Source organism: Mesocricetus auratus, unplaced genomic scaffold, assembly GCF_017639785.1.
Source record: "Mesocricetus auratus isolate SY011 unplaced genomic scaffold, BCM_Maur_2.0 Super-Scaffold_100009, whole genome shotgun sequence".
Classification (NCBI taxonomy): domain Eukaryota; kingdom Metazoa; phylum Chordata; class Mammalia; order Rodentia; family Cricetidae; genus Mesocricetus; species Mesocricetus auratus.
Window position 1 is genome coordinate 29,093,492 of NW_024429193.1, and position 13,834 is coordinate 29,107,325.

At 40.4% G+C, this 13,834-nt stretch overlaps 1 protein-coding gene across 2 annotated transcripts in view; it reads left to right on the forward strand.

The window, feature by feature from the left end:
* Positions 1-13,834, forward strand: part of LOC101830901 (glutamyl aminopeptidase) — a 75,200-nt gene that overhangs the window by 51,860 nt on the left and 9,506 nt on the right. Inside the window, exons 12-17 of one of the 2 annotated variants that reach the window (XM_040751801.1) lie at positions 8,678-8,811; positions 8,935-8,990; positions 11,393-11,543; positions 13,158-13,231; positions 13,344-13,448; positions 13,525-13,710. In XM_040751801.1, the coding sequence (XP_040607735.1) occupies positions 8,678-8,811; positions 8,935-8,990; positions 11,393-11,543; positions 13,158-13,231; positions 13,344-13,448; positions 13,525-13,710 (706 nt within the window). The remainder of the gene's footprint in view (positions 1-8,677; positions 8,812-8,934; positions 8,991-11,392; positions 11,544-13,157; positions 13,232-13,343; positions 13,449-13,524; positions 13,711-13,834) is intronic. The other variant, XM_040751802.1, reaches the window with a different exon arrangement.

A 13,834-nucleotide genomic window follows, 5' to 3' on the forward strand; every position in this document is an offset into this window, starting at 1 on the left:
TTTCCTGGGTTCTTCCATGTCGTGGCAAGGGTCAATGCTTCATTCCCTCTCATAGTGGATATATGTCATCCTATGTCACATGCATATGTTACCACTATTTTATCTGTCATACACTTTGGACCTTTTAATCCTACAGAATATGTTAGAATCGCTTCCATAGTAGTAATTATGCCTTAGGTGTTTTCATCTTTGCTGTTTCTTTTTTCTTTTCTTATAAACCCTCATTCATTGACAGCTTTTCCATCTTTGATACTATGAAAGTAAGATTCATCTCTGGGCTGTTCCTGGCAGAAAATATGATCGGAGGAAAACTTCCCCTTGATTGTTTATGCTAATGATTGTTATGACGTTCTGGCCAACGACTCTGAGTCCTTCCAGAGATTCCAGATCAATGCCTTTTTGTCTCAGTACTCCACATATTTACGCTGTACTTGAGCTCTGAGCTGAATGTCTTGTGGTCTGTCTGCTGCTCATTTTCCTAATCACAGGAAGGTTTGCCAACAGAAAATGAAAAGGACAGAAAGAGAAATAAAAGACAGTAAAGAAGGTTAGGGTTTCAATGCCTTCAACTGAACCATCCCCACATATGCTCCCTGTTGGTTGCTGTGTCTAACTGAGGGTCAGAAGACTGTGTCAGCAGCAGCTTGATTTGCTGCTTGAAGATTTAAAAACATGAATAATTCATCCATTCTAACATAATTTTCCAGTGTTTTCATGGAATGAGGACTTCATATAAGAGAAAGTTCTAGATAGTGAAAGCTCAATAAAGCACTTCAGAAAACATGTCAAGGATTCAGAATAAATTATTTTTCTAATATTTACTATATATTTATTAGAAAGAATCTTCTGGATATACAATCCTTAATTCATTAGTTCATTCTGTCAGGCAAGTTTTTGTTTTGTTTTATTTTTGAGACAGTGTCTCATGTAAGCCAGGTTGCCTCCTACTTGCTATGTAGTCAAGGATGACCTTAAACTCCTGACTCTTCTGCTCCACCAGAAAGTGCTGGGATCGCAAGCCTGAGGCTATACACCTGCTTTATACCTTGCTGGGGATGGAATCTACGATTCCAGGCCTGTTCAGCAAGCATTGTAGTTACCAAGTAAGCGGCACTCCTAGTTCAAGCAAATAATTTTTTGAAAGTAGTTTTGGGGGCAGTTTGGGAATGAACACTAGGGGATTGAAGTTCTACCCTTCCTATCTTGTAGACTGCTGTCTAGGGCAGGTCAGCAGACAAACATTCAGTCATAACTGTTGCCATGATGCAGGTGGTAAAGGACAAGAACTGGTGCAAATTTATAGGTCCAGGAAAGGTTGCTATGGAAAAAATTCCTAGATCAAAACTCAGGGGCTCACGAGAGTTTGAGGGTAATAGGACTGAGGAAGTACAGAAGGGGTCTGTACCTCAGACAGGGAGTATATGGAAAAGAGAGGAGAGAGGGGGGGCTTACCTGCTCCCTTCCAGCTCTCAGACACGCCTAACATGGCGTTTGTGTCACTATTGCCATACCTATGTCTCTCTTCTTTCTAGAATATTCTTTTGACAAAATGAATGACTTTCTGGTTGTTGCTGCTGCTCTGTAATTGTTTGTTGCACGCATGAGTGAATAAATGAATGCATGAAGGGCTCGGGTGTCCAAGGAGCTGGGATAACAAATCTACCTTTATCGGAAACTTTAGAACCACGATTGGTCTCCTCGCCAGGAAAACACTGGACATTGCTTCCTTCTTCAAAGCGCCTGCTCCATTTTTAGGCTACGCCATGAGTTCCTGTTTCCTGTTTGAGGACATTTTGAGCTCAGGGCACAGATGATGAATATGTCCCGAGTGTACTAGATGGGCAAGCAGCTCATGTTACCTGTCTCACGTCCCTGCTCTCGGCCACTCTGGTGACTCAGCAGTTAGAAATGCCCCAAGCAATAATAGGACTTCCGTTTCATTTACGCTAGTATTGTACATGATATTTTAAGCAGTGGGGAAAAATATTTGTTTTCTAACAAAAGAAGTAAATCTCAAACAAAATGTTTTCTGGATATTGGAACCTAGACAGAAAATCACCCTTATTTAAATAGTCTTAACTCTGCTACAGTGAATTTATTCTTACCAAAATATACTGCCTTATCTTCTTGCTACTACTATTTGTGGTCACTGGGATGTTATTAGAAGATTATTATTCTAAATACTTTTTCATTATATAGTTGATGCTGGCAGCATTGTCAGTCCTTTTATTCTTTTTTGTTGTTGTTTTGTTTTGTGTTTTATGTGTTTTTTTTAGTTTCACAATCTTTTTTTATTTAAGTTTTTATACATATTACTCCCAGCTCCCTCTCCCTCCTCTCCTCCTCTGACCCCCAACCCCCTAACCCACCCCCATCCCGTCCACCCTCTGCTCCCCAGGGAGGGTAAGGCCTTCCATGGGGGATTTTCAAAGTCTGTCATATCATCCTGGGCAGGGCCTAGGCCCTCCCCCATGTGTCCAGGCTGAGAGAGCATCCCTCCATGTGGAATGGGCTCTTAAAGTCCATTTGTATGCCAGGGATAAATCCAAGGTTCCATAGATTACTGAGGCCTCCTCACTGACACCTAGGTTCACGGGGCCTGGATCAGTCCCATGCTGGCCTCTCAGTCACCAATCTGGGAATCCTTTTATTCTTAATGTTAGTGGTTGGCATTTAAATAGAAACCGTAGTTATTGAAACTCCATTTGCTCTCTTCTCTTTTTTAACTAAATGATAAGCTCCTGGAAGATACAAAGCACTTAACGTATCTCTTGTCCCCCATAGACTATCAATAACTGCTAGGCACATGGTAAGAGTTTGGTGAGCATTTGCTTAGCTGAGGGCTGCTTGCCCAGTGTGTTCTCCGATGATGTCAGCTATGCTCTGGTTAGTGACATCCCTGTCTTTGATATCAGTCGCCATTTCTCTTATAACGATGCAGCTACATCTAATAGGATACCACCTTTATGCTTTGATTTTCTAAGTGCTAGCATTTAGATGAAAGTTGTCACAGGCGAGTTATCAGTCTTGCTCGAACATTGTTTCTGTAGGCATTACTCCAGGAATGGAGGCTAGGAGAGGGACTAAAGCATTATCTCAGGTGTGGAGTCAAAGAGATGGCCTAAGACATTGTTTTGGAGAAGGCTTAAGATATTACTATAGGAGAGGGCCTAAAACATTGTTATAGGAGAGGACCTAAGACATTACTGTAGGAGAGGACCTAAGATATTGCTATAGGAGAGGGTCTAAGATGTTACTAAAGTAGAGGACCTAAGATGTTAATATAGGAGAGGCCTAAGACATTATTCTAGATAGCCTGGGCCATGTAGCACCATCTTGTCTCAAAAACCAAAGAACAAACAATTGCAAGCAACATTCTTTGAGGGCAAATGCTCTGTCCATTGCTGAGCTCTGGGGGATGCCCTTCAGTTATAACTCACACAATCATGACTAGTCACACTGAATCTCATGTACCGTGCAAATGCAGAATCGGTTGTGCTGAGCTCTGGGCGAAACCCTGCAGTTATAGCTCACACAGTCATGATTCAGTTCCTCTCTTCTCCCTTTTTCTTCCTTTCCTCCCCCATCTCTCTTCTCTTCTCCCCTCCACCACTCTGCAAGCTCACTAAGTTTCCCAGGCTAGCCTTCAACCTTCAATTCCTGATTCCTGATCCTCTTAATGTCAGTCTCTTGAGTAAATAGCTGGGGCTACCAATGCAGCACAATGTTGTTGAAAAATGTTACCACACTTGGATAAAAAGTCCATTTTACAGCGAATCATGCTTGATTTTAGAGAGCAGAAATTTTAAATTGATTAAAAATTTTTTTATTGCGTGGGTATGTGCGTGCTGTAGGCATGTTTGTGTAATATTGCACACACACTCAACCATGTGTATGGGTATGGAGATCGGAGTTCAACCACTCTCCACCTTAGTCTTCGAGGTAAGATCTCTGACTAAACCTGGAGCTCAGCGTTTTGGGGTTGATTGGCTGGCCAGAGTCCCAGGGATGGACCCTGTTTTCCCTCTTAATGCTGGTTACAGGTGAATGCCTTCTAGGGGGATGTTGGGGATGCCGGGTTGAGTCTTCGCTGGTGTGTCCAGTCCTTCACTCACTGACCCGCCAGCTCTGAGAGTGACGTTCCTAAGAAAGAGCCCATCCAGGAATAACTTGTTCAACATTTGCTGCATGGAACTAATTAAAATAGAAAAAAATCATTTATTAAAGTGGGTGATAAGACTCCCCTGTGGTCATTACACATCCGTTTTCAACATATAAAGTAAGGCTTCTGAGAATAATTTCAAATGACCAAGATTGCTAGTTGTAGAAAGAGTAGGTAGGGTGTCATCGCTCCTGTTTTTGTTTGCTGTGTACAGATGTGGAAGCTTCTCCCACAGGCACACGCAAAGACATTTTTAAAAATTAAGCTGCATGAGTAGCCTTTATATTATTATGTACACTTTTTTTGTTTGGTTCTGTTGGAAACAGGGTCAGTTCTGCAGCACAGACTGACCTCAGACTTGCAGCCATCCTCCTGCTTCAGCCTCCTGAGTGCTGGAATTACATACCATTCAGGCATGTGCCTGGCATTCTTTGCACTTTATTTCCAGGTATCCTGCAAAGCACACATGCTGGCGTCCCAATCATTAAAAAGAATGAAACCAGCTGCACACTCTTCTACCCATAAGCAGGCCTCGGTTGTTCAGGTCTGCTTGCTTTGCTATGTCATGGAACAACCCTACAGTTTGCTGTTGTCAACTGTTCTCAAAGTAGCATGAACTTGGAAAGTCCTTAACTACTGACTTCCTGGGTCTCAACTTCCTCATCCATAAAGTGAGAAAAATCACGGTAACATTAGACAGGCTTAGCCGGGCACGTAGAAAGCACAGTAAATTACTGCAGTATTTAGATGGATTGCCAGGAACTTCTCAATGTTATTTATATTTGCTTGGCTATTTCTAGACCAGGCGGCCTATCCCGTTTCATAATAATGGGGATAGCTACCATCTGTTGGTCACATAACACCTAACGATGTGACCCCGCTTCATGTGTGTTATCTTACTTAATCTTCACAACAGCCCCGAGAGGGATTTTGATCCCTGTTTTCCTCCTGGTAAGTTGTAACACAGAGAGGTCAAGTGATTTGGCCAGAGTTACACAGCTTGCCAGTCTCACAGAAAGGATTTTATCCTAGGTCTGTCAAACTTAGAAGTTCCTGTTCTATCTTCAGTAACATATGGCTTTACCCTGAGCAAGAAACTCTCCTCCCAATACAAACATTCAAAGAGTAAGGTTGCCAAAAGCTTAGTTTCCTTTCAACAACTTCTTCATGGCCAAATGACAAAGAAAGATGCATGAGTGAGGTAAGGGTTTATAATTTGTCAAGTACCTGCTCCAAAGGTTCCTAAGGAAACTTATTGTCTTGTTGAAGAATTTACTTATATACTATGAAAAACTACTGTGTCCTGGATATCTTCCAGACCTTGCAAATGCTTCCAAAATTTAAATCATCTTTCCTCCCAAACTTGCCTTCCTCTCTTCTCCGACTACAACATCATTACTCACTCCACTGTGGGTGCCTTTGCCCCTCCTCTAGGCAGAAGGAGGGCTATGCCGGCTTTCCCTCTAACTTGATTCTGCTGTTCTCATTGGGGCCACATCAGTCCAAGTTCTCACCCTTTAAAAAATATTTATTTATTATATATACAGTGTTCTGGCATGTAAACATGCCAGAAGAGGATGCCGTATCTTATTACAGATGGTTGTGAGCCACCATGTGGCTGCTGGGAGTTAAGGACCTCTGGAAGAGCCAGTGCTCTTAATCTCTGAGCCATCTCTCCAGCCCAGTTCTTGCCCTTTTGTCCTAGTTTTTTCCAGTCATTGAGAAATCAGCTAATTGCTTTTCTGTTTATTTATTTTTTATTGAGCTATACATTTTCTCTATTCCCCTTCCTTCCTCCCCTCACCCTTTCCATCCTCTCCCCTGCCCCCATGCTCCCAGTTTACTCAGGAGAGCTTGTCTTTTTTCCCTTCCCCTTCCTAGGTGGATCCATGTATATGTCTCTAAGGGTGCTCTTTGTTACCTGTGTTCTCTGGGTTTGTGGCTTGTAGGCTACTTGTCCTTTGCTTTATGTCTAATATCCACTTATGAGTGAGAACATGTTATATTTGTCTTTCTAGGCCCAGGTTGTCTCACTCAGAATGTCTTTCTCTAGTTCTGTTCATTTGTCTGCAAATTTCTGTTTTTTACTGCTGAGTAGTACTCCATTGTGTAAATGTACCACATTTTCTTTATGCATTCTTTGGTTGAGGGGCATCCAGGTTGTTCCCAGGTTCTGGCTATTATAAATAATGCTACTGTGAACACAGTTGAGCAAATGTCCTTGTAGTATTATTGAGTATCCTTTCAGTTATGCCCAAAAGTGGTATTGCTGGGTCTTAAGGTAGATTGATTGCCAATTTTCTGAGAAACTGCCATACCGATTTCCAAAGTGGTTGTACAAGTTTGCACTCCCACCAACAATGGAGGAGTGTTCCCCTTACTCCACATCCCCTCTAGCATAAGCTGTCATGAGAGTTTTTGATCTTGGCCATGCTGACAGGTTTAAGATGTTATCTCAGAGTTGTTTTGATTTGCATTTCCCTGATGACTGAGAATGCTGACCATTTCTCTTTTTTTTGTTTTGTTTTGTTTTTATTTTTTTTTATATTTTATTTTCCAGTTTAAATTTAGATAAGAAACGAGGTTGCTTCACAAGTCAGTTCCAGGTCCCTCTCCCATTCCCTCCCCTCCTCCTGTGCCCTTCCCCCAACCCCCCCCCCCCGTTATCCCCTCATTCCCCCAGGGAGGGTGAGGCCCTCCATGGGAGTGCTGACCATTTCTTTTTGTGTCTTTCCACCATTTGAGATTCCTCTGTTGAGAATTCTCTGTTTAGTTCTGCACCCCATTTTTATTGGATTATTTGGTCTTTTGATGTCTAGTTTCTTGAGTTCTTTGCATATTTTGTAGATCAGTCCTCTGTCAGACAAAACTCAAGTCCAAATAGATCAAAAACCTCAACATAAAACCAACCACACTGAACTTCATAGAAGAGAAAGTGGGAAGTAGCCTTGAATGTATTGGCACAAGAGACCACTTCCTAAATAGAACATCAGTAGCACAGACACACAGACACTGAGAGCAACAATGAGTAAGTGGAACCTTCCAAAACTGAGAAGCTTCTGTAAGGCAAACGACACAGTCAACAAGACAAAATGGCAGCCTCCAGAAGAAGAAAAGATCTTTGTCCTAGGAAGCTGGTCTTCCTGCTTTTAGAATCTAATCTAGAATATCTTCCATATCACTGTCAAAAATTATTTTTTTAGAAAACAGACTTAGGTATGTTATTTCCTTGTTTGACTATCTTCTCTGTGTTTTTCCCTCTCAAAGCATGAACCCTTTCACATGGCACGTGCCATGAACACTGGTCTCCTTTGCCAGCCTCATCTGCTATTTTCCAGTAGTATTTCCTACATTGTCACTATAGTAAACTCCTTGAAGCCTCTCACATAGTCCAAGTCCCCACAATATTTGCATAGTTCATTTTCCATGCACACAAAATATACATTAATGGAAAAGTATAGAAGTAATGTTGGCAAATACTTGTGGTATGTAAGCACAGCTATTAAGGTATATGTTTGACCTAAAATTTAGGTCTCTGTCTTTTCAGCATTGGGCTTCTAAAAGCTAGATGCTGGAACCCTGTGTGTTTGTTGGATGGTACTTTGGGAAGAAAGTTAATTTGCTAACTCCACTGATAAAAAAAAGTTCTATTATTGTCAGCTGAGATAAGGATGTAGATGACCTTATAAAGACAAATAAAATTGAAAGCACAAGTAGAAAGTGGATTGCCAAGTAAGAACATTGTATTTGGGTTCCAAGTCAGTTGCAGCACATCCTGACACCTTAAACATGTCATGATTCTCATATCACGGTCCTGCTTAGCAATGTTTACTTCCTCTAGCTACAATCTGGATATATTTTGTTCTGGGGATACAACCCAGGGCCTCCTCCATGCTGGGCAAGAAGCATCCCCAGACCTGTTTTAATTTGATTTTGAGGCACGGTCTCACTAGGTTTCTCAGGCTGGCTTTGAACTCACCTTAGTCCAGGTAAGCCTATAGTCTGTCTCAACCCCAAGAGTAGCTGGAATTCTGAACATATACTAATAGGTCCGGCTTCTGAGATTATTTTGAGGTATTCTTTAAATGTTTGCATCTCATCCCTTCTCCAGGCTGTCCTAGTGAATAACTTTTGCATATTTATCCATTACACTTGGGAATGTATGGACTCCCCTCTAGGAGGCATGGATTTCTGTCGTTGGGCATCATTTTCTTTGCTGAAGGACTCTTAGAATTATTGTACTCATGTAGCGTGTGCTTCTGCCAGGGAGGAGTGCAAGTTACAAATGGTAGGATGCTTGTTGGCATTGCTTAGTTCTTGTTCATCTTGCTCACTCTGGTGACATTCTAAAGTTAGGCAACTAAATAAGAATTAGGCTTAGGGGCTTTGGGTCCAAATCAAACTCTACTGTTTGAGCTAATATTGTTTTTCTTCCTTTTTTGCCCTCTGGGTCTAATTTCTGTGTTTACAGTGTATGCAAACATGTTTCTCATTAGTGTTTATTTACTACCACAGGAATCATTTTGAATTCTAGTCTTGTTGGAGATGTTTTTCTCAAAATAAACCCAGATCACATTGGGTTTTATCGTGTAAATTATGAAGCAGAAACCTGGGACTGGATAGTCGAGACTCTGTCCTCAAACCACTTGGTAAGAGAAAGTGTGGTTATGAACTATTGTAGTTTTGTTCCAAGAACAGCATTTTAAAAGTACTAATTTTTTCAGTGCTCTTTGCTTTTGAGAATCATGTGTTTTTTTTCCTTCCTCTTCCAGTACTTCTCTGCTGCTGACCGTACAAGTTTTATTGATGATGCTTTTGCTTTGACAAGGTATGTCTTGACATGAGGCTGGGTCACTTAAAATACCATGAGTTTTCCATACATCTTTAAAATTAATTTCAACTGCATTTAAGTATGAGTTTTTAATTGAAAATATCCAAAGTCTGCATTTTAATCATTATTTTTATTTTTGGCCCTCTTTTTTTAAAAAAAAATCATACATTAGCTATTCACAGACATGCAAACTTCCCAACCCTGCCTTCTTCCCTGCTGGCATGGTGTGTGTTATACTCCATATTAGAGTCTTTGACTTAATTAGTGATATTTTAAAATGATCAAAAGTGCATCTTAAACAGATAAGATTGCTCAAAGGGTAGAGGTGGCTTCTGCCATGCCTGATGACCTGAGTTCGAGCCCCAGGACCCACGTGATAGGAGAGAAGTAATTCCTATATACTGTCCTCTGACCTCCACATATGCACAGCGGTAGGCCCAACCCCCTAAAAATAAACGATAAAATGTAAATGGCACAGTTCATAAGTTGATTCAACAAATGCCCAGTGTTTCAGTTTTGTGAGCCCAAGCTTACTATTAGATATTTTAATCCAGAATTATGAATTTTTGTCTAAGTCATTGGGACAAGAAGAATAAGCCACATTAGCTTTTTGGAATTATTTTGGAAATTTGACTTTTTTTTCATGATCTGAGAGTAATCTGAACTTAGAGAGAGAAGCAACCTAAATTGGGGAACAGAGGGACAGTGACTATGGCATCTCTTGATGTATTTCAGATCACCTGACCCTAATGATTATTAAGATCCTTACCTGAAGGTGGGGTTTAAATGTCTTCACCAGACTCAAGATATTTATTAGCATTTGCACAAATAATAGTAAATAACAGCCCCATTCTTCCTGCTTTAGAAGATGCAGTCTCTGCCCTTCCGATGCTCTCACTGAAACCCAAGAGAGTGAGGCAGACCCTCCTCTACCTTCTAAGGGGTCACATCTACTCACCCAAAGCCACGCCCACAGGGTGTGGCCACCACCACAAGTTCCCTGGTAAAGCAAGATGCCACTATACTGACTCTCTTCAGGAGCTAGATACACATCTCATTTGATTTCTATGTTTTTCAGTAGTTTTTCTAAGCATGAGGATAGATGTGGATTCCCTGGGAAGTGTTTTCTCGCTTCTCTGCCTGAATTTGGCATTATTTTTAGGTGCCTAATTTTTTTCCACAGTTCTGTATCATCATTGCTTATTAGTATCCATACTGCCCAAGAAATCCTTTATGATAATGGCCATCCAAACTAACATGTGACTGTTACTTGGAGTTATTGTTCAATAATCACTAACTAATCAGCTTCATGGCGAGATTGATGGCTAGCAGTTGAAGCAGAAATATTTTGCATGGATTCCTTAGATGACATCGGAAGTCCAAAAATGTTGACATTTTTCAAAGGGTTATAAGCTTTTGAACCTGACTGAAATTCTGGTTCTGCAGAAATTGGAGTAACCTTTTAATCCTTATCTGGATCAAAATCCTTACAGAAAACTAGATGTGACTACATTAGACTATTGTTAAGAAATAAATGAGAAAGTAGGTAGATGGAACCTGAAGGATTATCTTCTTTACAAGTTCTCATCAAATTCTATTACTCGACCAAAGTGCTTCCACCTTGGCTTATTAACAGCAAAGATGTGTTTTCCAAAGCTCTCCTGAGTCGGACCTCTTCTGCAACGCTCCTGAACCTTACAGGGAGAGGTAGAAATATCCAATTTAGGACTGCACATTCAATCATCACTTAATCTCAGCTCCTAGAGTGGCCATGCATCTTCTTTATTTACCATTGGTTGCCACACAGAGAGACATCTCTGGTTAAGATTGAGAGTAGCTCCTTCTGTGTGTCAACATTCAAAATGTTAAGGGCAATTTTGAGGATAAGGTTTCTAGCTAACATTCTTCTCAAATATATCTGAACCAAACTTTTAGAAATACTTTTCCATATTTTTTTTGTGGCGCTGGCTACCACAGGGTACTAGGCAAGTGCCCCATCACTCAGCTTTGGCTCCAGTCAGTCCTGAGCAAAAACGTTTCAGTTGAGTCTCAACAATAAGTGTAACTTCTTTCTTTTTTAAAGATATATATTATACACATACACACATACACACACACACACACACACAGTGGGGGGTAGGAGCCCACAGACGACAGAAGAGGGCTAGAATTATAAGCAGGTGTGACCCTCCTGACAGGGGTGCTGAGAACTTTTGTCCTCTGCTAAAACAAAAAGTGTTTGCAACAACTAAGTCATTTCTGCAGTTTCTAAGTGCAGTTTTTTTTTAAGTGTTTAGTAGAAGAATTGTCACCAACATGAAATGCTGGAATCACCATACTGGTCCTTTCAATTGAAAGTCCAGTTTTCAGTAAATTGTCCTGTTTGTTTTCTCTCTTAGAGCTCAAATACTGGATTATGGGAAAGCTCTGAATTTGACCAGGTATCTCAAATCAGAAGTGGATTTCTTACCATGGCAGAGAGCCATCTCATCCGTAACCTATATCATTAGCATGTTTGAAGATGACAGAGAGCTGTACCCCAGGATAGAGGTGATGTTAATGCTATAAGTATACCACAAATGTAAATGTTCAATAGACTGGGATGGCTTATAAGGGAAGGAGCCCTTGAGGGATATCTATCCATCACATGAAATCAAGAGATGTTCAAGGACTTGACTAATCAAAGCAGACAGACTGTCTGATCTTTTTCACATTGAAGTGTTTCATATTTGTGTTTCAGTATATCTCAAAAAGGTATCCATTTTAGTAACAAAACGAATGACTATTTTATTTAAATTTATAAGAGTTTAAGCTATAAACTAGAACCTACTTTAAAACTGATTTAGCTGCTAAAATTGGTTTATTCTTAACAAAATAAGAATATTATATTTTCTTACTCTCATCTCCACATTGGGATTTGTTTTAAGTTCATTACTTCTGTTTACTTTTTCTTTGTCATTTCAATAGCACTTGGGCAGCCTGCTTACAATTTTAAACAGATTCTGGATCCAAATCTGGATATTTTGTATACTAAATGAAAGACCTTTGGAAAAATTATTTGATATTTGTGAGTGTAAGTTTTATTTGTGCAATAGGAACATTAGTACTTGCCTGCCTGTGGTAATGGGATAGTGAGGTTCCCTAAATGGTCTTTGTAATTCTAAATAGCTGTCATTTTTTAAATATTTCATCAATGCTCCAACAGTCATCTTAGTATCAGAAGTGTGTGAGGTGTTTTTCTACTTATACTATAATGAAGAAACAGTTGTCTTTTCTTTTCCTGTTGCTATGATAACAATACCCTGATAAAATCAATTTAAGGAAGAGGGTTTATTTGGTACACAATTCTAGGTTACACTCTCCCTTAGACAGGATTTCTGTTGCTATGAGAGATACCATGACCTCAGCAACTCTCCCAAGGAAAACACTTAATTGAGTTCAGAGGTTAGTTCATTTTCATCATGGTGGGGAGCATGGCAGACATGGTGCTGGCTACATCTTGATCAGAAGGCAATGGGAAGTGGACTGTGACACTGGGTGGTAGCTTGAGCATATATGAGAACTCAAAGCCTGCCTTCATGGTGACACACTTCCTGCAAGGCCACACCTCCTATTAGTGGTGTTCCCTGTGAGATTATGCAGGCCAATTACATTCAAATTTCCCATTGCTGGGAAGACAGGGTGGCAGGGACTTCAACCAGCTGATCCCTTTACATCAACAGTTAGGAGCAGAGACAAAGAACTAATGTATGCTTGTGACTGCCCAGCTTACTTTCTCGACTATTACCCAAGGAATGGTACCACCAATGGTGGGCTGGGTCATCCCACATCAAATAATGGAATCAAGACAAATCCCCACAGACTTACCTGATCTAGACACTTTCCCACTGAGACCCCTTTTTGGGTGATTCTGGGCTGTGTCAAGTTGACAATCAAAGCAACAAAGCTCAGTCAGCATTTTTTTAAAAATTAAAGAAAGATCTATGGTTTCTATGTTTAGGACAGAAGGAAAACTCAGCATTATAAAATGTGACCACCTTCTTTTTCTAAGTGCTGGCCCAAATTTCTCAAAACTATCAGGGCAAAGATCGCAGTAGCTGCTCTAGGTGACACAAGATTCAAGTAACAAGTTCTTACTCATAGTATGCTCTGCTTCTATTTCAGACGTACTTCCAAGGTCAAGTGAAGCCCATTGCAGATTCTTTGGGATGGCAGGATTCTGGAAGCCACATTGAAAGGTTATTTCTTACCTTTTAAAAACTAATATTCATCTAATGTTTTGTGGTTTTTGTTTTAAAATATGATGAAGAGTTGCTAAGGCCCTGACTCTGTGCTCATTTGTTTTGTAAGGTTACTCCGTGCCTCTGTGTTAGGATTTGCATGCAAGATGGGAGACAGAGAAGCCTTGAATAACGCTTCAAAGTTATTTGATAACTGGGTACAAAAGAATGAAAGGTGACTACTTGCATTGCTCCCCTGTCTTGAAGATTTTAACAGAGTTGTGAGTAAACACATGACATCATTGAAACAGTGTTTCTTCTCGCAGCATTCCTGTAAATCTCAGGCTTCTGGTGTACCGCTACGGGATGCAGGACTCTGGCAATGAAGCTTCATGGAACTATACTCTAGCCCAATACCAGGAAACCTCCCTAGCACAAGAAAAAGAAAAACTGCTCTATGGGCTAGCTTCTGTGAAGAATGTTACTCTTTTGTCAAGGCAAGCTCTTTCTCTTTGCTTTGTGGTGCTGGGGTTAAATCCAACCAATGCTTTGTCCATGCCAGGCAAACCTTTTAATGTTAACATGTACACTTAGGTGTAATTTATTGTTAATTTTCTCTCT